General features: G+C 38.8%; 1 protein-coding gene across 2 annotated transcripts in view; it reads right to left on the reverse strand.

Annotated features, from left to right (window-relative positions):
• The window catches only part of PRIM2 (DNA primase subunit 2), a 294,335-nt gene that overhangs the window by 106,348 nt on the left and 160,166 nt on the right, over positions 1–27,821 (reverse strand). For both annotated transcript variants that reach the window (XM_037056323.1, XM_037056324.1), the window contains exons 8-9: positions 21,557–21,624; positions 705–777 (exon numbers count right to left, since the gene is read on the reverse strand). In XM_037056323.1, the coding sequence (XP_036912218.1) occupies positions 705–777; positions 21,557–21,624 (141 nt within the window). The remainder of the gene's footprint in view (positions 1–704; positions 778–21,556; positions 21,625–27,821) is intronic.

A 27,821-nucleotide genomic window follows, 5' to 3' on the forward strand; every position in this document is an offset into this window, starting at 1 on the left:
CCAGTGGCAATCCGAGGATGGGAGCCTGTACTTAGTGGGATAGATTTTATCCTGCCAAAATGTATCATGTTCAAGTCCTAATCCCCACTACCTCAGAATGTGGCCATATTTGGATCTGGAGCCTTTAAAGACGGAAAGTTAAATGAGGCCAGGGGGGTGGGGCCCTGCTCCGAGGAAGAGACACTAGGGATGTGGGCACAGTGGAAAGACCATGTGAGATGAGGACCCAGAAGAAATCCCAGTGGCTGATGCCTTGGAGTTCTAGCCTCTAGAACCAGGAGAAAATAAACTTGTTGTTTAAAGCACCCAGTCTGTGCTATATTGTTACAGTAGCCCTACCAAACAGACACATTTAGTATTTTTCCATCTCTTTCTTTCTAAATGTATAATGTATTTAAATAGAAAGATATAAACACCATTTAGTTATCATCAGTTAAAAGAATTTCCCTCTGGAGTAATCAACTATATTCTGGTTTTCATCAGAATACAATTTTCTGATTAATTTTGGTGTTCCTATGATTTAAAAATATCTTATGTATATAGCACATGGGATTTCCTTTAAAAATTATTGGCAGGCTAAGAAATAACATTCTCTCCCAATCTGGTGTCAAATATTCTCTCCCATCCAAAAATAATCTTTGGTTGAGGAGTCTCTGCTTCCTCCATTGACAAAAAGTCTAAACTTAAAAGGGCACGACGCTTACCGAATCAATTTGATCTAAAGCAATCTTCCCAACGTTTCCCTGTACGCTGTAATCTTGACCAGTGTAGGAATGACTAAAACGAAAAACAAAAAATATATTAAAATAAGATTGTAAAACATTTTAATTACGTTAGAGAGAATTATTATTATGATGGTATTAAGTCAGAATGAGAAACCATTTTACAGATAAACCTTAGCAGAAACATAGCTAAGGGTTTTGAAGGTACTTCAGTAGAACGCATTTAAGTAACTTACCTAACAGTAGTACAAGAATATAGTGACGCTCTCCCTCATTCCTAGCCTAGTGTGCCACTTTCCCGTTTCTTCGTAGCATAATGCAAATTGTTAAAGTTCAAATTTCTACTACTGACCCTGTATTAAGAGCACAGCAGCACAGCAAGGAAGAAACTAGGGCTTAAATCAGGTACCATCACTTACTAGTGGTAAGTCCCTGAGCAAGTTACTCAGACCCTCTGTATCCCTGGTTCCTCATCTGTGAAGTGGATATGGCAATGCCTGCTTTGCGGTGTTGATAGGAGGTCTGAAAATAACTTTCCATAAAGTAAAGAGAATACACTCAGTAACATTGTAGTAACTATGTATGGTGTCAAATGGGTACTAGACTTAGTGGGGTGATCACTCCATAAGGTACATGAATGTGTAACCACTAGGTTATGCACCTGTAACTAACATAATATTGTTTATCAACTGTAATTGAAAAATAAAACAATTGCTTAAAAGATCTGACATATAGCCTTGGCTGGTGTGGCTCAGTGGATTGAGCACCGGCAATGTGAACCAAAGGCTTGCCGGTTTGATTCCCATTCAGGGCACAGGCCTGGGTGGCAGGCCAGGTCCCCAGTAGGGGATGCATGACAGGCAATCACACATTGATGTCTCTCTCCCTCTTTCTTCCTCCCTTCCCCCCTGTCTAAAAATAAAATAAAATCTTTAAAAAAAACCCACATATAGTAACCATTATTTATTAAAATAGATTAAAATCTGAATTGTACTTCACATATGCAGAGTTCTTATCTATATCATCTACATACATCCTCACAACCCTTAGAGCATTTTAATTTTACATTTCACAAGTGAGGAAACGCAGGCTCAGAGGGGTGAGGAACTTGTCAGATCAGAAAGCAAGTCTGCAGTGCAGTGAGGAACTCAAATCTTTTAACTCCCAATTCCACTTCTTTACATGCCATAATAAATGTCCCTGTAGCATTACTCATAAATTAGGATTTTTAACTTTATATATATACATATATATATATATACACACACATATGTAACTTTGTAACTTTTCATCTCCTTACATAAATAACACCATGTGCAACTCCACAAATACTGATTCAGATGCAGGCACTCAGATACAACATAGTGAGAACCAGTGGCTAGAGCACACAGAAAACCACAATCCGATCACGGTCCATGCTAAGGGAAAACAGCTAAGGGGAAACCTGGAGAAAAGCACCACTGCGGTCACAAAGAACTGCAGACTCCACATTCTACCTGGTCAGTAAAGATTCCTGCTGCAGAACGACATAAATACACACACTCAAGGTGCTCTGTAGAAGGCTGTTGTTCCTACAGCCAATCAATTGTACTGACTAAACAATGGGAAGGGACGATGAAACAAAACTGCAGTATAGCCAGGGGTGCTGCAGCCAAGGCTAGGAGACTGTTAGGAATACAGATTTCTCCCCCCATCCCCCTCCTTCCGTGGAATCAGAAGGGCCTGAAAGGTGCTCAGAGGAGGAGGAATGGGATGCCAAGGAGTGATACGGAACGACCCCACACCCCAAAAGGTGCCTTCTTGCTCCTGGTATATTTATCCCTCAAGGAACAAAGTTCTGACAATTAATGTATCACTGGATTCTATCCACTCCTAAAGGATCCCAGTGGTTCCATGGCAGAGAAAGCTCATGCTCAGTTAAACCAACAGTTGCTGTTTAATTTTAATATTTCACATTTTAATATAGACAAAACCAGGTAACTGTGTCACTGGAATTCCAAAACTAAAAATGTGTTTCGGGTCCCAGTACATCTCACAGAGGAGCAGAGGCTGCAAGGGCGATGGAAGAAACAGCAGGAGGCCAGGCGGGCTCTTGTTTTGTTTTCTAATCATCCACTGGCAAACCGGAGTGAGTCAGTGACTGTCCTGATTTGCACTATCATCACTTGTAAAATGGCATTAATAATGCCAGGCTCACCTATACTGCCAGAAGTGCTGGTAAATTAAATGAAATAATATATTCAAAGCACTAATTAGAATCATTAAATCATATTCCAGTACACAGAGTGATTGCAGCCTTGACCAGTAAATACAGAAAAAACAGGACGGAAATGAGGGGAGCACGACCCTGTAGAGCCATGACCCCGTTGGGAGGTGTGGGGCACTCCACTGACCCCTGCAAGCTTCAGCTTCTTAGCCTATAAACTGACTGCAATCATGTAACGGGACCATTCAGGTCAAATAGACTGACGAACACAAAAGTGCTCCACCACGGTGAAATGACGTACAAGCGTGACTGAATAAACACAGCCAGGGGTTACCACGAAGGAACTTGTCTCAGCCTAGAGAAGTATGAAGCCTACGAAGTACAAAAAGAAGGTATGTGAAAAGGAAACGCACATTTGCCTGAATAACAGCGCAAAATGCTTGTTCCTCAACACTTCAGTAAAATATGCAAAAGAGCTAAATTCCAAGGGAAAAAAGTAAAAAGAGAATGCTAGCAATAATTAGTGCAAAGACTTTAATGGATATTAATAACTACCAAGAGGACATAAAAATCTATGTAGACATCATATTTCTAAAAATGTTATTAGTAGACAGGAAAATGGCCACCAGCCAATCCAGTGGGGACAAGCATGGAATCCATGGAGGGGGAAATGATGGAAATGAAGATGTTAAGCTTCAGAATTAAGAATGAGACTTCTTCTCTACTCATGATCAGAAGGGATAACTTATGTCTTGTTTAAAAGAGCTGGTACGTCACAGCTATTTAATATATTTTTGAACTAGTTATCGAGAGATGTCGTAGGGGAAGTTTTGGGTGTAACACCAGAAAGGCAGGTCAGGGGAAGCACTGTACCCAACACTTTGTAAGCAGTAAAGAACTATGAAAATAGTTTTAGGGAAGAACTCACAGAAGCAGCCTTACACTTGAGACAGAAGACAGACTGCAGGAGTGACTAGAAAGGGGAGAGACTGGGCCAGAGACAGTCAGCCGGCAGAATACTGCAGTCATCCAGACAGGGGAAGGTGGGAGGGAGCCTGAGGCAAAGTGGTGCCAGTATGGAGAAAGGAAGGCAATCGAGGCAGAAAAAAAAAAGGAATGAGGAATGCTGTCATAAAGGAACAAAGAACAACTCACATTAGCTCACAAAACTGGACCTTCGGCTTTGACTTGGTGGTGTCACTGGAGGTTACTAGTGAGATTCATAACAGGTGCCTGGGGAAGAGAGGCCCCTTTCCCCCATGTTCAGAACTCAGCATCGGCTTTATAGCACACTGCTTCCTGATGAATGCAGCTGCTACACTAATGAACTGTCAACATGCATTCTTATTTTCATGATTTAAAAAAATCAATTTTACAAATGAACATTTCTTATACTGGGAAAACACGGAAATGGGAATAGTAATTCCTAATCATTTCTAATTGGTTCAAGAGATGGACGAAAAGATATTTGCAAACATAGAGATATAAACACATGTAAGACCAGCAGAAAACACTGTTTTCTGTCTATCTTAAATAATGTTATTCTAAGAAACATTCATTGTTACTTATGTATAGTTTTTCTAAAAGGGAGATTTAGGAGGCATAAAAGTTTTCCTCCTTGTAACCTTTCATAAAAGAATAAATTGAGATATACCACAAGGACAATTTTTTAATACAGCAGGCCAACAAATATTTTAATGGGCCACAAAATTCAAATTATGTCACTAACTACTATTTTGCCAAATATAAAGAGTAATATTTGATTAACTAATTAGAGAAGCTTGAAACAAATTAAGATGTAATTTTAATTCTCAGTTTAGCTACAAATTAGCCAATAGTAAAAAAAAGGGGGGGGGCAAGTCAAACTATGCATCAGTTGGTTCATCATACACACACTGGGAAGGGGCGGATGGCAGTGACACAGTGGCGTCGTCCTCTGTGCATAACTTATCTTTTATTTGCCAGAGTATCAGATGAAAGGCACTAGGGTGAATGTTTATCATTTTCTCAAGTTACCAAAAAGCCAGAAAAGTAGTGAAAATAAAGATGTGATTCAGTGAGTAGTCAATTACATTAGAATACTGTCTAAAGATACTAGGTTATAAAGAATATAGTGTGCTTTTACTAAAATGTAACAATTACTATACTGCACCAGCCAAATTAACACCTTCACTACCCAAACTACCATATAAATTCATAAAACCCAGGATAAAAATCATTAGACTGCCAAGATTCTCTATAACAGGCTTTTTTCCAGCTATTGTCCTCATCTGGATATAACACATTCTAATTACCAGGAAAACAACAAAACCAACCAAAATGCTTTCAAGCACCCCTGTATGGCCCCTGAATCACTCAGCATACACTCAATAAGCACACTTGTAACCAATGAAGGTCAGAAAGTAGTGAAGGATCCAGAGAAGATGTGGAAGGACGATGCGATCAAATGTGCCCCAAGCCCACAGAGAATAGGTCTCTTCTGAAACAAGGGTGGGAGCAGGACATTAGCAATGTGCAGCAGTAAAGTTCTTAAGCAATGAAATGGCACTGACTAGAGAGCTACGCGCTTCAGAAACACAGACCACAGGGCCCTAGAATGCTATGAGAATGCTGCTGGAACGACTGACAACAGAGTCTGGGCCGAATAAGAGAAATCTGTTAGCCAGAGGGAGAGGTGACTTGGGGGACAAGCAGGAGAGGCTGAAATGAAAGATGGCAATCATTGAGAATGAGGGGCTAGGCATACAGGGGAAAAGTAAGAGATTATTTTCAGAAAATAATTTGAAGGTTTAGAAGTAGGATGTGATGGTCACATAAAAGTCAAAGGCCTGGCTGTTTCAGTATTTTTATCATTTTAGTTTAACAATTTTATATGCATTGAAACATTCTTAAGTTTTGACCAAGTTCATAGGTATGTGATTTGAGTTTATTAAGGCTGTTGTAGGGGTTTAAAGGTGAACATGAGATAAGAAGGTGGCATTTTGGAGTAATAAAAAGGTCTGTTTTTCTCAGAATCTGGAAAGTCAGTACATATCAGATGGACAGGCAGAAAGAGATAAGCAAAACCAAGGAAAATTTTAAACCACGGTTTATAGAAGAGGTTGGGTTAGGTGGGGGGAAAAAAAGTCAAGTGCAGGCTAGGGAAAAACTCTGAAATTAGGTAGGTAGGTCCAGGAGGCAGATCTGTAAACAAAAACCTATCTCCTTTTGCAGTAACATAGTGCTAAATTGACATTATAATGAAAATTTGAGGCTTTGTCAAGTTTAAACCCTTTAAAAACTTAAATGTATGCATAAGGGTGCTTTCTAAGAAAACAATTTTGCAATTGTGGATAACAAACCTTTTAAAGATGCAGAAGTAATTCAGTGTTTGTTCTCCCCCACCCTTTTTTCTGTTTTGAGGCACTAGTCCTAAATTCTCTAATCAACTCTGAGAGAACTAGTAATACACACAACATATAAAAGCATTTTCTCACTGTAGCATTTGTTCAATAAACTTACATGCAACTTAAAACTCAGTCACACCTGAGGAACTTTCCCCTCCCATATTATCTTGCTTATTAAATAGTGAGGGATAAGCACAACTAAGTTTCCAATATAACTAAAAAAAAAATCACCGTCAACGAAAATTGTAAGGCTAAGAGTTTCAATATATTAAAAGCTGAAAGAAGAAAAGGCTTTCAGAATATCCATAAATATTTATGTAACAAAGTTAAAATGATCCTATTTTAAATCCAATTAAAGCAATGCAAGGGGGTGAGGAGGCTGAGGGATAACCAAAACAGGGAGGCGTGTAACTCATCACATCCCCAGGGGGCCGGAATTCTCCCCAAACACGACCACACAAACATCTACTTTACAGAATAAACACACAGCAACCAGATAAACAAGGTAAATCTGAAACACATCGGCTCTGTGGATCACAAGGGAAAGGCAGGTCTCCTGGTCTCTGCAGAAACCACAGAAATTTAAGTCCTGCTCAATGCACCACAAGTATCAACATGAGCACGTAGGTGCTCAGCAAGGAATTATGTTTTGACTATTGCAACTGAGAACTCAAAACAAAAAGAAGAAATTATATGAAAGTGGATTTGTGGGTCTCACAGCAAGATTAGCTGGTTAAGAAAAAATAATAACCTTTTCATGCTGTGGCACTGATCGTTAGCAGAAGATGGATCATCACACCTGGGCTCTGGGAGTGGTAGTCAAGAGCTCCACTACAGGGACAAAAATGCCACAGGGCGTAAGGGAGGAAAGGAGAGGAGAGAGCCAGCTTTCCAAAGGTGATTACCTCTCCAGCCACTTTCTCCTTTTTGAATCCTGAGGAAAGCGTGAGGGAATAAACAAGGAGCACAGAATAGGTGCAAAAGTTTATAACTATTTTGCATCACAATAACAGTTTATAACTGTTTTGTATCACAAGTAACAATTTATAACTATTTCGCATCACATGTAACAGTTTATAACTGTTGCTCCTATTCCGGTGCTCTTTGTTTATTCCCTCGTTTTCCTCAGGAGTCAGAAAAGGAGAAAGTGGTTGGAGAAGTAGTCACCTTTGGAAAGCTGGCTCTCTCCTCTCATTTTGTCAGTTACAGCAGCAGCAACTCCTCTTTATTCACTAATTTGTTCCCAAGCCCCATGCAATGATCGAGGCAAGAAAGCATAAAGGAGTAGGTAAAATGATTAACAGCACAGGTTTCAGAATCCTCTAGTCTGGGTTTTGCATACACTAACTGTGGGACTTTGCGAAATCTCTCAATCTTTTTCAGTGTCCTCACTGGTAAAGAGGATGGCAAAGGGGATCACAGAAGTACCTCCCTCAAAGGGCTGTCCTGAAGACCAAAGCAGATGTCTGTAAAAGAGTTATCACTCAAATTTTAATCATCGCCATCATCACCTGGGCCTAAATTTATTGCATTTAAATGATTTGGTGGTTGTTTTTCTTCTTAACATTTACCAGTTTCTTCCCTTGAATATTAGGGAAAAATACATTTCTTTCCTACTTTTTTTATACCATTGCATAAAATATTTAATCTTGAAGTTGGAGGATGTACATGTCCTTGAATAACCTGATGACCTGGAAAGGTTTTATCTACACTTACACTCTTAAAAAGTTTCCAAAGTACAAAAATTCAACATCAAATATTTCAATCTCCATTTCCACAGAGATTTCAATGGAATCCAATTTTACAGAACTGGACTGTTCAGTACAGTAGCCACCAGCCAAATGTGACTACCGAGCACCTGAACCATAGCTTGGTCTGAACTAAGACGTTCAATAAATGTAAAGCATACACCAGATTTCTAAGAGTTAGTATGAAAATATAATGTAAAACATTTCGTTGATTATTTTTTTCATGTCAGTTACATGTTGAAATGATATTTTGGATAGAAGTTAAATAAGATTAAAATTAATTTTACTTAAATAATTTAAAATGATATATGTGGTTCACATTTGTAGTTCTTATTACATTTCTACTAAATAGCACTGCTGTAATGACACAAGGCAATCAAACGATTTTCAAGGGCCAGGTATACCTGTAAAATAGCCAACTGACCAGCCTGACTTGTATTTGCCAAGTTAAGATCAATTTCTGTTACTTATAAGCAGAATATAAGCCACCATTGGGCTCACTAAAGGAAGTGCCTCAAGTCTATTGCAAATATGCTCGTTTTCACATTTTACTTGGGAATCAAGTTTTAAACTTGAGCCACAGGTTGCTACATATATTGTTAGGGAAGCAATCTTGAATTCTGATTAGCTGGAGGTAAAATGAATTCTTTCTTTGGGGGGAAATGAAGTGGTGACAGATTTCTTTCTCTTTTTTTTGCCTGTTTATTTGTATGTTTTTTTTAATTATGTTATTGTTGTTCAATTATAGTTGTCTGCATTCCCCTTCCCCCCATTTCCCCCTATCCCAGCCACACCACCTCCCTCCCAAAGATGTCCCCTTGGTTCTGGGGAAGGGTTTTCAGGAACAACTGGGAATCTTTGGGGCTGCTTGGCCTACACCAACACCTAATTACAACTGTCTGTTCTTCCATCATTTGTGGGAAGCCATGCTAGGTGGGGCAGGACTCTGGAAGACACAAGACCTTGAGACAGACTGAAGAATTCCTCTCCCATCCTTGAGAAGGGTGTCTCTGCCCACCCTCCCCAGCAACAGACTGATTCTGGGGTTCATAAAACAACTAACATGAAATACGCTCATGAAACATATTTCCTTTCTTTGTCAAGAATTTCCCAGAACTCTTGAACCTAAAGAGACTAACACTATTTACTCCTTTCTATCTGGCAGGCTACACTGTCCTATTTTAAAAACTGGTAAGAAATATAAAAAAAAAAAGCAGAGAAGAAAGCATCGCAAGTAATCAAAACTGATCTCTACATCAAGGAAACATTTATTGGGACCATTAAGAAGCAAGCTAAGACATCTTTCATAGGAACTGCAATCCCCTACATCATTCTATAAAAGGATACAGAGTTCCAACACAGCCTTCTCACACACAGCCAGGTGTAATCAACGGCACAAATGGAAAAACAATTTCACGAGGAGGAAACAAAGGTTTTGTGTATCGCCCATCTATCCACTTTTGCAATCACAATTTTACCACTTTGGACGTTAAGAAAAATAGTCTGTCCACACAAGCTAGGCTATTCAGACATTTAGAAAGCATGATCCCTGCAGGTTGGATTTGTTAGGTGGGGAGGAAATCCAGGGAGCTGAAGTTACAATATATCATTTCCTGCTGTGACGGATATCACACAAAAATTCACTCAACAGCTGTCACCACTGAAATTGAAATTAGTTTCTTTTTACAGCTAAATCCCTAGTAAATGGTATCCAACTTGTGTTGGCCCAGGTGATTTTCCCTGCAGTTATTCCAAATGAGAACACAATCGATGAAATTCTGTTAAAAATCGAATGTAAATTACTTTCCACAAGCTTAAAGTCTGCAGTTACATTTTTAAAAATCTTCCTAAAACTACCATCACCATATGCAGTGTAATAATCTATATTTCTCTACAACTGGGACCAATTCTCTGATACCAAGAGGCTCACATATCCAATAAAATCCAGGGTCAAATGGGTTTCCATGTCAGATGAGAAGCATAAACACCACACTTGCCACTTTGTTTTGGGTTGGCCTCATCTTGCTCCATATGGCCCCTATTTTCCTTCTTATTCCAATTTCTAAGTTGCAACAGTCCTGTGAGAGCTAAAAGGTGCATCTCGGCTTTCTATCAAAAATATCTGTACCTTACATATGGCTAAAGTCATTAAGCTGTATGTTTAAAATAAGTGCAATTTACAGTATGTAAGTTATACCTCAATAAAACTGATGTCAAAAGTAAAACACACAGACACTTACTGGTAAGGCACATTCAAACTACAGACCTACATCAGTGTCCTCACCACACACATTTAAAGCCTCTGACAAATACCTCTATTTTCATAAGTAAATTTTTATATTGCTTTTACATTCACAGTATATATTCTAGTAGTCTAACTAATTTGGTTTTGACCCAAGAGAGTCAAATAATTACAATACAGAAAGGTTGCCAAAGAGAGTGGTACTGAAAAATTGAGGAGGGTAGGGAGCACGGAATAAAGTTCAAACATCCAGCAGAATTACTACATTGAATTGATGGACATCTCCTTCCCCCACAAATAACTTACAGAGCATGGAATGCTTCTGAGATTGGCTATCACAAGTTTATGGTATCCTAGGGTCGCCTCCTCACATTTGTTCTCTAATAACAGAAAAAAAATCAAGGACAAAATGTTTTTAGGGTTTTGATGGGGACTTGGGGAAGGAGAGAAATCTAACAAATGAATAAGAGAAATCAAATAAACAAATGAAAATGATGTTTTTGGACAGTGATGCTGCTTGTGGAAAAAAAAACAATGAGGTAACGTGGTGAAGCACCTCGGGGTGCCTCTCATTGGGGGGTCAGATCTTCTCTGTAGGATCTGAGAAGACTCACTCTTCTCCTCAGTTGATGCCTCTGCCTAGGGGCCTCCTCTCCATTCTATGGACACAGTATGCTAAAGACCAAGGTAGCTCAACTAAAAGGGGATTTTTTATTTATTTTGTATTATTTTTTACAGAACTACTTTCTAAAAGTATTTATAAACAACTAAGAGGGCATTATACCTTTACTGATCTTGGTAGTCTGTCTTTCCTCAGCCCAATTCATCAGCTTGGTTTTGTTTTTACTGAGTGAGTAGAGGCCAGGTGTATCAGGAATGCTTGGAGGTCTTCTTAGATGAACTGAACACTTATATCACAAGATGACCGCAAGGCCCCCGCTGACTCAGAAAGGTCCAGGCGGGAATCCCAGCCTGCCCAAAGCTTCAAGCACTGCTGTTCCACAGGGTTCCTTGCCGCAGTCCTGCACAGGTGGACAGCTCCCACGCAGGGGGCAAAATCCACCCCAGCAGGTGCAGGAGCTGCCTGGGCATAGTGGCCTCATGACCCTCCACAGCCACAATGTGTAATGACAACTCCATAGGCTTCACTTCAGGGCCACCTCGGAGCTGGGCCTCCAGAGTCCACTAATGTAAACACCATTATTGTGATTTTTCAAAGAGTAAATAATTATCTAAATGTATTTCAAATATGATATAGAACTGCATTGCCTAATCAAGTACCCAATAGCTACAACTGGCTATTAGATTTTTACTTTTAATTGATTAAAATGAAATAAAATTAAAAATTCACACTAGCCATATTTCAAGCATTCTATCGCCCCAGGTGGCCACCAGCTACTGGATCAAACAGCACAGGTAGAGAACATCTCCATTCTCATAGATGGTTCTACTTCACAGCACTCCACAAATTACCTTTTAGCTGCTAGATATGAGATCACAGTAACTACCACAAGGTTTTCCCAGGCTTTTTAAGAAAGATATTTCCTATAGCATCATCATCATTTTCTATTTTGTTGGCACTTTAGGCCTAACATAGTCTAAAATAACTAATTGTCTTTATCATTTAACTAGAGGACAATCAATGTTTTAAAGAAATCCAAAGAGTGAAGAATAAGAAACTGCAAGTAAAAAAAAAAAACCTAATTGAAAAGCATCATCATAAATTTTGCTTTCCAGGAAACCTGCCGTATCCACAAACCAAAAATCCCTGAAGAAACGATGGAGCCGAAAGGCTGACAGAACCCTGACTGCCTCTCACTGGGGGTCAGCTGCAAGAGTGCTGTGGCACTCAGGGCCTCGCTCCTGCCCCATGCCCTGGGGTCCCACAGAGCCAGTGCCTCTGCTGGCAGTCGTCATAACTTAGTGTCACTGCTTCAGCTCACATTCTCTTTCCTGATCAATATTAAGTCATATAACAGCAGAAATAAATATATATCCCTAGAACATACACCATGTCTAGCACCAAGTAGGAGTTCCTCTAATATGTCAAATAAACAATAAATAAAACAAACTTTTAGGAGGCTAAAAGGTTAATGACCATGCATTTACTAAACACCTGTCTTACCAAAGTACCTCCACAAGTCACAGGCACTACGTACAACCTCATCACAAAGTCTATTGTTTGCAAAGGTGTATATTCGCCTTGACTAGCTAGCCAGTCAAAGGGACTGAAAAGATTTTCCTATCTTCTTTCTAGATCATTAAAAAGAACATCAGTAATTTATTTATATTTATGTGAAAATCATTTGTTAACTCTTTTTTGTTTAACTTTAAAACACGTCAAGCTTGCAAAGGGAATTAAGCTAACCACAAAAACTAAAATTCCCTAACTCAGGGAAATTTAGTTTTCTACATAAATTAAGACCGGTGACATACTTGTAAAACTGAAGAGAAGTGATACAAAAAAGCTGTTTTCAACTCCCCAAAAGAAAACCCTCACCATGAAAAGCAGGTCGATGATCCTCCCAAGATGTTCACACTCTAATCCCAGAACCCATGCACCTGTCGGGTCACAGGGCAAAATGTGCTATGCAGATGTAATTAAGGATAAAAGGCCTGAGAGGAGGCGACTGTCATGGACGTCCATGTGGGCCAATCTAATCATAGGAGCCTGAAAGCAGAAAGCTTCCTTGGGTGGAAACAGAGACATGCAGCAGGTGGGGTACAGGGCATGGAGGGGAGGGGCTGCGGTGAAAGAGATTTGAAGCATGACAGGCTGTTGCTGGCTCTGAGGTGGGACACATAAGGCCCAGGATGAGGCTTCAGAGGCTTACAGAAAGCATGAGAAGAAATGGGGGCAGCCCTCCTGGGGCAAAGATGGCTACCTGGTTGACAGCCAGCAAGGAAAGAGGACCTCAGTCCTACAACAGCAAGGAACTAAATTCAGCCAAGGACATGAATGAGCTTGGGAGCAGATTCTTCCCCAGGGTCTCCGGTGAGGACCATAGAGCCCTGCTGACAGCTTGGGTTTAGCTTGGTGAGACCCAGGTCAGATTGCTAACCTATAGAACTGTATGAAAATAAATTTGCATTGTTTCACACCTCTAAATCTATGGTAGCTTGTTACAACTCCAATAGAAGGTTCTGATCTAGATGCACTANGGCGACTGTCGTGGACATCCATGTGGGCCAATCTAATCATAGGAGCCTGAAAGCAGAAAGCTTCCTTGGGTGGAAACAGAGACATGCAGCAAGTGGGGTACAGGGCATGGAGGGGAGGGGCCGCGGTGAAAGAGATTTGAAGCATGACAGGCTGTTGCTGGCTCTGAGGTGGGACACATAAGGCCCAGGATGAGGCTTCAGAGGCTTACAGAAAGCATGAGAAGAAATGGGGGCAGCCCTCCTGGGGCAAAGATGGCTACCTGGTTGACAGCCAGCAAGGAAAGAGGACCTCAGTCCTACAACAGCAAGGAACTAAATTCAGCCAAGGACATGAATGAGCTTGGGAGCAGATTCTTCCCCAGGGTCTCCGGTGAGGACCATAGAGCCCTGCTGACAGCTTGGGTTTAGCTTGGTGAGACCCAGGTCAGATTGCTAACCTATAGAACTGTATGAAAATAAATTTGCATTGTTTCACACCTCTAAATCTATGGTAGCTTGTTACAACTCCAATAGAAGGTTCTGATCTAGATGCACTAATAAGGTTTACAATTCAGCTTCCTGAATTTCATCTTTTTCAAGTCACTGGTTCACTTATGAAGAACTCTGCCACCTTCTCACCTGGGCACCACGACACCCTGAGAATAATGAGCTCTTCTGTGTCTTCAAAGCTACACATACTCCTCATTTGCTGCTGTTCTTTGTTCTTATCGCCATCTGCTGGAAAACATCTATTTCATGATTTTTCTTCACAGGTTTATTCAACCAAGCCTAAATACTCAATAAAAGGGGAATAGCTAAATCACAGGTGGCAAACACAAGGCCCGTGAGCCGAATCCAGCCCTCCAACCTTGTTTAATCCTGCCTGGCCCCCTTTTTCTAGCCAGCAGCTGTGCTGAGCTCTCAATTATTAAGGGATAGCTACATTTATACAGCCCTAAAATTATATTTGGCCTTTTGAAGGCAACGGAGATGCTGATGTGGCCCCCGGTGAAAATGGATTTGACACCCCTGAGCTAACTAAAAGTAGATATATCTATCCTCAACTCAATATTATCAAGTCACTTATAATTAAAGCCATGAAATCAATTGTTTACTTTATTATATAGTTGTGCATATAAAGTAAAAAATAAAAATTAAGTTTACCCACTTTAACTATAATTACTTAAAAATATACGTACAGATTACAACACAAGCCTAGCAGCACGTTCTATCAGTGAAGCAGGATTTGTTTCTTCAAATTTTCTATATTGTGCCTATAAACTGTATCAGAAACAATGAAATGACATTGAATTGGTAACAGAATGACAGACACCACCTCTCAGGAAAGATTCTCCACCTCTCTCTTGATTAAGCTGCAGCATTTCTGCAGCACACCCTTTGGGGGGGCGGTGTGAGAACATTCGCACGTGTGTGTGTGTGTGTGTGTGTGTGTGTGTGTGTGTGTATAAATCAGCCTCTGTTGCCTGTCAGAATATAAACTTACTGAGTTAAGGAACAACACCTACCTACTCTGTACTTAATCAGAGTATCCACCATAGTGCCCTTTACACATTAGGCTGACTCTAACAAAACGCTGACTTATGACAAGTACGTCTCTGAGAAGGCATGAACACTTTCCATACAGATGTGGAAAAAATAATTCAAAGACATAAATAATGGAAAAGGGTATATTTTTTCTGATTTATTAATATCTTACAAGGTACCTGAAAAACCTTCACAATGAAGGCACTGCCAAGAGGCAGAAACAGGTGATGAGAAAGAGCTGACAAACAACCGGAGCATGTGGACCGTGTTAATGAGGCTTTCATTTCAGCCCTCAACTGATGGAAGTCCCTATCTGCTAAATCTTTTTCTAATATGTACATGAATTCCCACACAGTTTTCTGATTTCAAAATGAGAGCTAATTCAAATAGGAAACACTGAGAACTACACCACTCTGAATATTGGGCAAAGCTTTCTTACAGAGACTGCATTTCTGATATAGAATCTTTGACAGCACATTCTTTACAGGAATAAACAAAAGTGGGTACATATTAGCCAAATGTACCACATTAGGAAAAAAAAGTCACAACGATAGTCTGTAAGAACACCAACTGAATGAAGGTACTTTCATTATTTTAAATGGCTTTAAGTTAAAAGTCAATATGAACATCTGCTTATAAACTCAGGATGCATTACACATTAATCCACACGACACAGTCTAAGTATTCGCTGCCCGCAATACTTTCTTTGCTCGCTTGTTGTATCCTCTACCTACACTTCATCGTTGGACTCAAGTGCGGTAGTAGGATGAGGAGTGAAATATAACAAATACATGGGTTTGAAATTATCCTTTAAGAAAAACATTAAATGAAAGTAACTACTAAAGTGATCTTGAGGTGGAGGCATGAGGAGGAAGATATCACTGTGGGGAATGGCGTTATTTTTAAGGGAAAAAATCTCAATCACACAACTAAAGTTATGATATGCAAGTTTCCCTCTCTAGTCTCACTTGTTTGTACCCTGCGTTTGTGACATAATAAATAAAAACAATAATCTTTAACATACACCCTTGATAGTTCAATACTACTTTATAAATATTATCTCAAGGGCATCATTGATAAGGTAGCAAAAATACTTACATACAATAAACTTCTACATTCACAGGAACATATCCCAAGACCTTTATATATCTCCAAATTAAAAAATCACTATGCTATAGAATTCATCCTAGAAAATGTAGTGATATATGGGAATGACTGTGAAGTCACGTTGAGATGTAGACTCATTAGATGACATACCTAATGATATGTGACTTGGGGAGAGCAGAAACAATGTTTACAGAAATTCCCACTGGCACTTTAGAATTTATAACATTTGGGCATAAGTCTAATAAAGCAAGTTTATTTCTTCCAATGAAGAAGTTCTTGGTATCAATTTTCAAAAATAATAAAGTCTTATAAAATAAACCATTCATCTCTTCCAAAAGGAAGTCTAGTCCTTTTCATTTGAAAAATCAGGTTTTAAAGTGAACTTACTGAGGCTCCATCACCAAACTTTAAAATAGAGACAATGATAAGTGACCATCTCTTGCCCTCACTGGGTTTTTCTGAGTATGAATTAAAAAGCCATGTTGGAAAGTACTCTGTAAACTCTTGCCAGTTTGATTTCTTTTTTTTTTTAAGATTTTATTTATCTTTAGAAGGGAAGGGAAGGAGACTAGGAGAGAAGGAAAGAAACATTAATGTGTGGTTGCCTCTCATGGGTCCCCTGCTGGGAACTGGCCTGCAACCCAGGCATGTGCCCTGACTGGGAATCAAACCATAATTGTGTGGTTCGCAGGCCCACGCTCAATCCACTGAACTACACCAGCCAGGGCCCAGTTCGATTTCTTTGTGTGTGTGTGTGTGTGTGTGTTATTTTATTTTTTATTTTTATTTAATTCTTGTTCAAGTAGTTTTCTGTCTTATATTCCCAGCCCTGCCCACACCCCCAGTGCTCCCCACCTCCCTCCCATTTCCACTCCCACCTTAGTTATTGTCCATGTGTCCTTTATACTTATTCATGTGAATCCTTCCTCTTTTCCCCTGTGATTCTCTCCACTTTCCCCTCTGTCCCTACAGAACAGGCTGACATGGACCGGTTTGATTTCTTAATCCCATCTCCTCCTACCTCTTCTAAAAACTTCCCTTTTCAATTATTTCATCTTATTCTCATAGGCAATTTCTCCTTAATCTATAAATATGCTCATCTTTCCAACTTTACGAGAGAAAAAAAACAAACACTTCTTCAACCATGAAGCTCACTGAAAGAGGATGTAGTCTTCTTACCATCCTTGCTCCACCAAGAGCAGCCTATACTCACTGTACCTCCACAGCCACAATTCTCATTTGCTCCTTGGCTCCTCACAGGAATCACACTTTTACCTGTACCATTACAACGTTGAGTCATTACATGACTCACATGTGCCTAATCCAACTGGCATTATGTAGTTCTGACCTGACTTTCCTGTGGGATTTGACAGTGTTTACCTTTCCTTTTTTAAATCTTTCCCTTAGTACCTTTGATACCTGATATCACTATCCTTTGCTGTGTTCCTATTTCATTCAAAATTCTTCCCTGGTATTTTCACTGGTTTCTCTTTTTTTTTAAAGATTTTATTTATTTATCTTTAGAGGGGAAGGGAAGGAAAGAGGGAGAGAAATATCAAAGTATGGTTGCCTCTCGTGAGTCCCCTGCTGGGAACTGGCCTGCAACCCAGGCATGTGCCCTGACTGGGAATGGAACCGCGATTCTTTGATTTGCAGGCCCTTGCTCAATCCACTGAGCTACACCAGCCAGGGCTGGTTTCTCTTTTAACTCATCTCCTATTTCCATTGCTGCTCATCACAAGTCACTTAAACACTGATGTTCTTTGGGTTCTATTCAAAAACACTTCCCCTTTTCTTGTCATTCTATACTCGTTCCCCGAGTGATAGCAACCATTCCCCTGACTTAACCACCAGGCGCACTGTGATTAGCAGATGTCTCTCTCTGATGTACCCCTCACTGGTAAAGTGTGGTTTATATCCAGCTACTTACTAAACATCCCCCTGCAATATCCTGCAACTAAACATGCTTCCCAATACCCTCCACAGGCATCTCAAGTTTAAAACATCTGAGACTACTAAATTGATAATCTCAGCAATCACATTCATTCCCTAATCTCCTTGTCCTCCTTTATTCTTCTTAGTTAATGAAACACCATTGTCCAAGTAAACGCGCAGCTCAGCCTACTCTGAGGGCCCACTGTGAGCTGCTGCAGTGCTAGGGAGTACGACGGAACCCAAAGCCAGTACTAAATCACGGCCCCATTACTTACGAAAACAATTCAGTCAGGGGCACAGTTCAACTAATAAAATTAAGTACTTTGTGCTAAATTCTTAATAGAAAGGTTTACAAATTTTGTAACATGTTTAAATGCCTATCTCTCAAATGAAATCAAAACTGTAAGTTCCTTGAGAACAGAAATCATGTCTATTCTTAAAATTGCAAACACATAATTGTTATACCAAAGCTCTTCAAGCATTTAAGTCCTATAAAATGATTGGTAAATTTCTCTGTATTGCTACTTCAATTTTTACAAGTATTTATATCATTATCTCCAATTAGTTTTATTGACAAATTTAATTACAATGACAGTCATCATTCCACTCTGATCATCAGAACACTAAAAATTAAATCTAATAACGATTTCAGCCTCAACCTCCTAATGTCCACCCCCTCTACCAAACATTTAAACTGTACAGTTCATGCAAATCAATGATTATTTTTTCCTAACAAGATTATCATTACAGTCTCTCAAACCAAGTAGTATGCATTCCTATTTTGACCTAAGCAAAAGAAAGGTAAAAAAAAAAAAAAAGCACTGTGTTCAGACAACCAAGAGAGACAATTCAATATGATTGAAAGCCATATCACGAGGTTACTTTGTACAACAGGAAGTGTCAAACTATGCACATCAACTGCCAACCTACATACAGATGTCTCTGACATGGTAATAAAATGAGAAACCATTTGGTTTAATAATAATAAAAAAGCAACACCAATTGGTGCATATTACATGTAGCATCTAGCCCTGGTTGCCTAGCAACCAGGCAGAAGTGAACTGCACGGAGAATGAAAGCCCTCAACGAATGTACAGTTTGTGCAAGTTTCAAGGACTCGAAGAGACATGCCAGTAGTTAATCTAAATTCTAGTTGACAATTACCATGCTGAGGTGGAGGAAGGAAAATCCATCTTTATCGCACTGAATCGACTGACGAGAGGTGAGATTTGGCCCTTTTAATGTGTATCTTCCATACCAGTGGCTTTTTAGAGAACATTGTCACAATATGATTTAGGAATTATAAAAACTTTGCATAAGTAAAAACAAAATATTAATGTTATAATATACATTTATTCAATCAACAAAACACATAACGAATACGTGTCGCATGCCAGATACTGCCCCAGCCACTGGGGACACAAATATGGAAGTCATTTCACACGCTCTTGAGCGGCTCATACTATAATGGAGTACTCAGACAAGTAAATTGAAAATTACATCGTAAGTTCTGTAATACTGAAGTAGCTACAGGATATTAGGAAAACACATATAAAAAACCTCAGATTCAGACAGAGGGGAGGGGGATGGGCACTAAATAAGGACAAGAGCTCAATACTAAAGGACAAGCAAAATTTGGTCAAGTTATAAACATGGCGGAAAGGGAGAAGAGCATTCCAGGCAGAAGGAGGAATATTTAAAAGGGCATAGAGGTGAGTAAGAACATGCTGTATCAGAGCAACTTCAAGGCACTTGATGGCACTAGAAGTTAGGGTAAGAGTCCTAAAAGAAGAGCCAGGCTTCTTCCAGAGAACCTAGGATGTGAGACTAAGAACTGCAGAGTTCAAGCAAAATAAAATTGAAGGAACGGAAGGGTTTTGAGCCAAGGAATAGTATAATAACTCTGGGAGTTATGAGAAATATTTCAGAGAGGGCAAAGTTGGTGTCAAGAACAGATAGACGCTACCACAGTCAGAGAAGTACTCTGGAGATAAAAGCATCAACAGATTAGAGCAACGGAGTGAGTTGGGGAAGTGACTCAAACATGATTCACTAACACATGCTCTAGGGAACTGAACAACTAGGCATACTATTTATGATATTCAGTCCTGATAAATTGTAGTCTGACCCCCCACCCAACAAAACAATTACACAGTTAAAAACTACATGTCTGGAAGGAAAAGTTACTAGAGAGCAGGATAGGAGGGGGGGGGGAGGAGTGGGAAAAGGAGAGAAGGAGAAAAAAGAAAGAATACTGAAAGATACTGGAAATTAGTATCTTACCAAGTTTAGGAATGAAAAGTGATAAAAAAAAATTTTAAACCATAAAGAAAACTACTATTGGTGCTTGGCTACATAAAATTTGAAAATGTAGGTAGGTTGGATAATTAAAACCTTTCAGAAAAAAAGTTTGTAACAAATACAATGAAGTTATTATTGTTTATATTGAAAGTATTTACTTAAGATCAAATACAAATCAGGAGATGCTATCAATAAATGGGCAAAGATACAGATAGTTAATCCCATCCTAGAATAAAAACCGGTAATAAAATGTTTTAAAATCATTCTAAATAAATGAAATGTACATGATCACAATACTATCTCTACATTAACTATTAAATTAGGAACTGTTCTGGCTGCCCTGGTTTGTTTACAGTATGGTAATATGGGTGATCTTGTATAATATGAAAATATAAGTAGAATAAGTTTTAACAAACATATACTTAAATCTTTGAAATGGTTCATATGCTTTGAAAAGGAATTCTACTTCTGAAAGTCTATACTAAAGAAATGGTCAAAAATATAGATCAAGGTATACACATGGCATTTTTTATACTAGTGAAAAAACTGGAAATAGTCTAAATGCCCCTCAAAGAGAGATACACTACAGTATATCCAGATAAGGAAGCATCATATAGTCACTAAATATTATGTTTTTGGAGAGAGTCTAATAACAAAAAGTCTTACAATCTTTATTTTAAAAGGAAAAAATAACAAAGTACATAAAAGTATAATCTCAACACTGGGTTTTAAAACATTATAAAAAGAAGAAGGATTATGGGTAGCGATAATGGGTTGTTCCTTTCACTCTCCTGTATTTTCTAAATTTGTTTGTCTGTCTTTAATGAGGATACATTATTTTTGTATTTGGAAAACAAATCCTACCTATGTCCTCTATCCGCTATAATAAATGTGGAGGTCCCAAAGTACTACCTGGCTTTGCATTTAAGTAAGTAGCTCATTCTTAGTGATCATCCTTTTGCCAGTCATCTCTACTCATTTTAACTTAAACTTGTCAACTAGTTCTACACACTTTTATTGAATTGAAAGAGTTTTCTATAGTACCCTAAAATCAATGGTACCAAGTGTATTGTATTAAGAACTTCATCTTAAGTCACTGAATTAAAGCAAGAAAAAAAACTAAGCTTTCAGCAATTGAAGGGGTTCTCACCACTTTAATACACCCGACTTGCTATAATGCACTTGCATTTATAAGCATTAACAAGGCTGTGCCTTCATATTACCTGAGATGCTTAAGCAGAGGCTGAAGTCTCTCATCAGACTGCACGGCAGGCAAGGACCTGGCTGTTAACTAAAAGCAAAGAATAGGGTTAGTAAAAACAGCAAAGGCCAAATAGGAACACGTCTGAACGGTGAACGCAAAACGGGGATAAGGCAGCAAAGGGAGAGGGAGTACTTAACATGTAAGGGCATTTTCCTCTTTGACTCAAAGAACTGTATAGAAAACTGACACTTTATATAATTAAAGCAAACTATATGGTCCTAACTTTATAGGTTATGTCACTGAGTTTACAAGTAAAGAAAAAGGAGGCAAAACAAACAATACCATCTGAGTTATTGAAAAAGCCTTGAGTCGTGAAAATCTTTTCTTTGTAAATAAAAATGGAAAAACTTCTAAATGTACAGCAACCCACCTTATAGCACTCATCCCTGGAATGATGAAAATTGGAGCGAGGGACGTGCATTTACAGTTAAGCCACTGTGAAATTGGTTACACACAGAAGCGCACTCGCGTGCACACACACACACACACACACACACTCATATACACACTACCGCGCATTCCTCCATTTGACAACCTTATGGCTATAAGTAACTAAGAATGTCTTTTAATCATACATAAGGTATTTAATATTGAAAGACAAAGCCAAATTGCCCTAGGAAACAAAATGTAAGAGTCAAAGCCTTATCCTTAAATACTGTGCATGAGGTTCACAGTAGAATCAAGGAAATACAAGCCTCTGGCAGACTTTATTGCAAAAATATGAATTATAGCTCTATGTGTACCTATTTTCCTATCGTTCTTAAAAAAATTCTCTTGTGCTATGAGAATAGGACCCAAAGGAATTAAAAACATCCATCTCAAGTAATTACATAGCTTGAAGTAACCTTACTAAAATACCAAAACAAAAATAAAAGATAAATTTCTTCTGGATTCTATTGTGTCAAAATAGTTCTTATATTCTAACAAATCATTTGACAATTCACAAAAGAGAACTTTCCTTAAGACAAGCAGCAAAATGAAAGATGCCCTTTGGTTTTTATGTAGGGTGTCTGTCTTCTCCCTTTAACTATTTCATAATTAAAATTTTGTAAAAAACAGACATTTAATTCATCAAGCCTAATTTTCAACATTATGCAAACAAAATAAAACCATCCCCTTTAAAACATCTAATAAATATTATATATGTGAAAAAATGTTTAACAAAATGCCACATATGAAGTCATTTTTATTAAATCATATCTAATATTAATAATAATGAAGAAATTCTCCCAATTTGGTGGAAGTTAGCAAAGTTATGGACTGAAATCAATAAAGGAAGACAATCACTCTGCTGTGATTTTAACACAATGAAAAGACTCTCAGTATCCCTAAGAAATTTTAACTCTAGTATTTCATGACATAGAAAACGATATCAAGGCTTTTTAAACAAACCACTTTAACACACCCTATGCCTGCTGTCAGCTCTCTTTACAAAACGCCATTTTCATTGTTTAAGAGATTTCATGTCTCAGAGGCAAAGTTATGCTCTAAAAATATTAAAATTATTTACCTGGATATTTCAAAGGTCAATTTTCTGGGGAAAAAAAGATGGAGCAGACAGACTGTTTTTCTGTTATTTCTGTCAATCTACATAGCATGCCTCTTAATCAAATCATCTTTTCTAAATGAAAGCAAATGAATTAAAAACACGGGATTTAGAGGAACATATATAAAGGACACATGAACAACTGAGAAGGGTGGAAATGGAAGGGAGGGGGGAGCACGGAGGGTGGGATGGGATGGGAGTAATAGACAGAAAACTGTACTTGAAAAATAATTAAATAAATTTAAAAAAATAAAACTAAATAAAATAAATAAAAACACCTCAGTAACAGCAAACTATTTTTGAATGTCTGCTCATTCCTCCCGGTAAATTTTTCTCCATTCACTCCTATCTTAATCTTAGCCTTCGTTTCCTTTTCCTAAACTATTAATACATCTCCATTTCACTGTGGTTTCTGCCTCAATTCTTGCCTCTCTCCTAATTCATTCTCCACACCAAGACCAGATTGAAATTTTGAAAATGCAACTTAACTGCTCCCCAATTTAAAACCATTTGAAGGACTTCTGAACACAGACAACAGTGTGGCGATAGATAGGCCCGGGTCGGGGGTGGGGTGGAGGGGGAAGGGGACTAAATGATCATGGAAAAATACAATAAAAATTTAAAGAAATAATAATGCCCTAAGGCTCTCAGGCTATTCTTTCATCAGACATTCTCCTAAAACACTCCCTGGGGCCACGCTGCAGAAACCCTAGGCACAAGACCAGTGTGACTGACTGTGGAGCTCCTGCCAACTCCACAAGCCACAACAGGAGGGAGCGTACAAGGGAGAAATCGGCCACAGCTCCAGTTTCTGGAAGACATGTGCTCAACGACTGACTCCCTCTCCACCCATCCCCATCCCACAACTTACTTTCAAGTTTGAATCTCACCTAAACTGTAGGTGAGTGCTCTAAGTAAACTTATTTCAAGAAAGATTTTAGGCTTTGCAAAAGTGTTGTTGTCAACTTTCAAAACAATATTTTCAAAAAGAACGTATATCTCCTCATGTTAAGGAGCTGAGGTAATAAAGCCAGTATTCCACAGCTCTTAAAGGAGGCAAAGCCATCTGCTGACTTTTTGCTGACAGATTTAAATGTCCTTTTAGAGGCTTAAGGCTCCATCGTTTCTTCCCAAATTTCTCTCTGAGCCCCAGTAGTTACCACTCTGTCCACTGGACTATGAGGGCCAGTGCATCCCTCACACTTGCAACGTAACAGGTTTTTGATAAATATTAAAAGTGTGACAAATCCCAAAACTTGCAACTGTGTAATTCTTATTCACTGATGAAAACGAAAGTATATCTACATTTCACAGTTAAAGTGTTTTGAATCCCTGCTTTGAGCAAAACTAAATGAAAATCAAAACTAAACTAAATCACAATGGTCAGCCTTCCAAGAAAGTAATACACTATCACAAGAATTTCATCACTGGTTTCTTCTATAATCGAAAATGAATAATTGTCTAGTTGAAACTGACTTTGGTCTCCACATATCTTAGTTGTTTGTTTTTTTTCTAAAACAACAATGACCTTGGCCCTGGCCAGGTAGCTCAGTTGGTTAGTGTCATCCAGACACGCAAAGGTTTGACTACCAGTCAGAGCACGTATGAGAATCGACCAGTGAATGCATAAATACACAAATAAGTGGAACAAGTCAATCTCTCTTTCTTTCCCCTCTTTCCTTCTCTCTCTCTCACAAAAACAATAAAAAATAAACAGACAAACAAACAACAACATCCCTGATCCATAAATCATCAAGAATGAAAGAGAAAAAGCTATCACAGTTTATACCTGCGAAGCGGTTGTCTGAGTTAGGGCTGTTTCGTGGGAACTATAATACAGTCGACATAATTTATAGTTCATTTCTTATTGTTGAGAGGTCAGAGGTGAGCTGTTAAGATGTCCATTCATTATTAAGAATATATCTAGCATACTGAATTTATTAGTGCAAAGTTTGTGTTGCTTTAGACAAGTATAACAAACTACTAATTCTTAAATTTTACTTTAAAGATTAGCATCACTAGTCAATCTTGCACTTTGCCATATACTTGGATAAAAAAAATAATAAGGCATTTTTCCAACTAATGATTCTCCTTTTATTCCCCATAGATTTAAAAGCACATTAAACACACACACATACACATACACACACACGAGAGACTGGAAGGATCTGGGCCAACCCTGTCGTATCATTCTTGAAGAAACTGGGTTCTTCAGATGGTAAGTAGGGGCTGGTCAGCCACTGAGGTCAGGGCCCACACAGCACAGGGCAGTGTGCTCAGGCACAGTATGACTCATAGCACTCTGCAAGCCGGCATCAGCCAGGCAGAGGCCTCTGCCTTGAGGCAGCAAAGGCCTCTGCCTCCTCTCATTCCTTCCACTTGTCAAAACCAGTCAATTCTCTTCAAGATTCACAAACCATGGACTTTGTCTTGAAGACTCCAAAATTCCTACCTTGAAGATTCCTTCACAACATTCGGGATTTGACTCAAATGTGACCCCCTCTCTGAGGACTTCCCAACCGCCTCCGCAAAGTAGTATCCTCTCTGTAGGTAATCTATTTCGGGTAACTCACAACATTTATCACTATCTGGAATTATTTATTAGATCACTCACTTCTGTCTTTCTCTCTCCACAAGAACATAAACTCCATCAGGGCAGGAACACTTTCTGTCTTGCTCACCACTCCTCCCTTATGTGACGCTAAGAAAAGCAGGCAGTGCAGTATGCAGTAGGCACTCAATAAATATTGTGAAATGACTAAAAGGTTCACCTCAAATATTTCCAATAGAAGTATGAGTTTAGAAAAATCTGCCCTGGATGCTGACCCCTTTGGTCTCGCATTTCTAAACTTTTCATAAGGAAATATGACCTATGAACTAGAAAAGCCACACCCATTTCTCTCTCCATTCCCATATGAAGTCCTCCCTGTAAAAGGAGGGCAAACGCTCTCCTTTTACACTCAGCGCCACTTAAACTGCAGCTCCCTGGTTCAAGGAAACAAGCAGCCCCAAACTAACAGTCCAAACCTCAAGGTATGGACATACTCTAGCAGGCACTACTGAAAAAGCAATCACGGCAGAGTTCCTTTGCTCTAGTTGATGTGTCTTTTGGCTTTTGGTGTACTTTTTTGGCCACTAAATAATAGCCACAAATAAAGCAGAAACGTCAGCTAAATATATATATTTTACAACATTACTAAAATCTTAGAGCATGCAAAGTTTAAAGACTTTTACAGTGAACAACTGTTAAAAAAAAAAAACTTAACCTAGCAAGACTGAAACTGCTTCAAAAATTCACAGAAAGGAAATAAGGAACAGACATTGTAAATGTGACTATTCGAATACGACTCACTTGACAGATGTGAAGGAACATGCTTTGTCATTATACAATAAGGAAATTAAAGTGCTGTGTGAAACAATTTCCAAGGTACTACTGCTAAATAATGGGTTGCAGTTTCTGGCACATAAGTTATTTTGAAAGGGGATCCAAAACGTTTGTCTCAAACCACTCCCACCCCAAAAGGACACAAAGTTTCAAGAACACTGAAATCCGAGTAGCAATTAGAACATTAATTCTAATCAAGGATGGCAAAACCTGGGTCTACATCATGCTTGATTCTCACACCCTTTCAAGAGTAAGGCAAACAGAGAAGATAGTTTATTCTTAGGCTTTCCACTTAAAAATTAGATCATCGTGAGAAGAGTAATTTTCTGGACTATGATCCTGCAGGTAACTACGTGAGTGTTTGTTATATTATTTTACATACATTTATGTTTGAAATAGTTCAAGGGAACGAGGGAGGGGGGGGGAGATAAGGAAAAATGGACTGATTTTCTAGCAACGTGAGGAACGGGTTGGAGGAGAGTGATCAGGGATCCAAAACGAAGATCCAGATTGGGGCAGAGGCAGTGGCAATGGAAAGGCACACAGGAATGTGAGACACATGAAGGATGGTTGCTCAACACAGCTTCACGTGTACAACAGAAGGAGAAGTAAGACGGGACAGCCGGGTGGGTAGACAGCTGGATTGACTTCAACACAGCAGCTACGGGAAGAGGAGGCTGGGGAAATGAAAGGAAATGACTAGTTTCATGCATGCTGAATTGGAGGTGCTTTTTAATATCCAAAAGGCAACTGAATATATATGGATCTAGAGCCCAGGAGAGGTTATTGAGCTACAGATTTATACTTACATGTTACCAGCAAATAACTATCAGGTAAAGCTCTAAAATGGCTAAAAATTCCCAGGGATTATGCAGAAAGCAGGGATGTCCAATTGTCACTCGCTAGTAGTTTACGGGGGTAGTATGTGGAAAGTTTGTTCCAAGCCATATTCAGAAAGAAAATGGGACTTGTAACAGCATCTGCCTGGATATGGAATGGGAGATTAGAGATATCTGTCAGATATGTGCTATCCCTAGTGAGAATGAAATAATAAAGAGAAATAAGGAATTTAGCCAATAGATTTAAGAGTTTTATAATACTGATTTTAAGCAACTATAAATTTATGAGAGAGAGAGGGAGGGAGGGAGAAAGAGAGAGAGAGAAAGAGAGAGAGAAAAAGAGAGAGAGAGAATGAATATAACGAACAGCTCCTTTAATTTAACTTGTTGCAAACCTGGAATGAATGAATTTCACTTTTTCACTTTGTGGAAAGAAAAAGAAAATGTTCCCTGA

This window comes from Sturnira hondurensis, unplaced genomic scaffold, assembly GCF_014824575.4.
Source record: "Sturnira hondurensis isolate 20B ecotype Veracruz unplaced genomic scaffold, ASM1482457v3 Scaffold0008908, whole genome shotgun sequence".
Lineage (NCBI taxonomy): Eukaryota > Metazoa > Chordata > Mammalia > Chiroptera > Phyllostomidae > Sturnira > Sturnira hondurensis.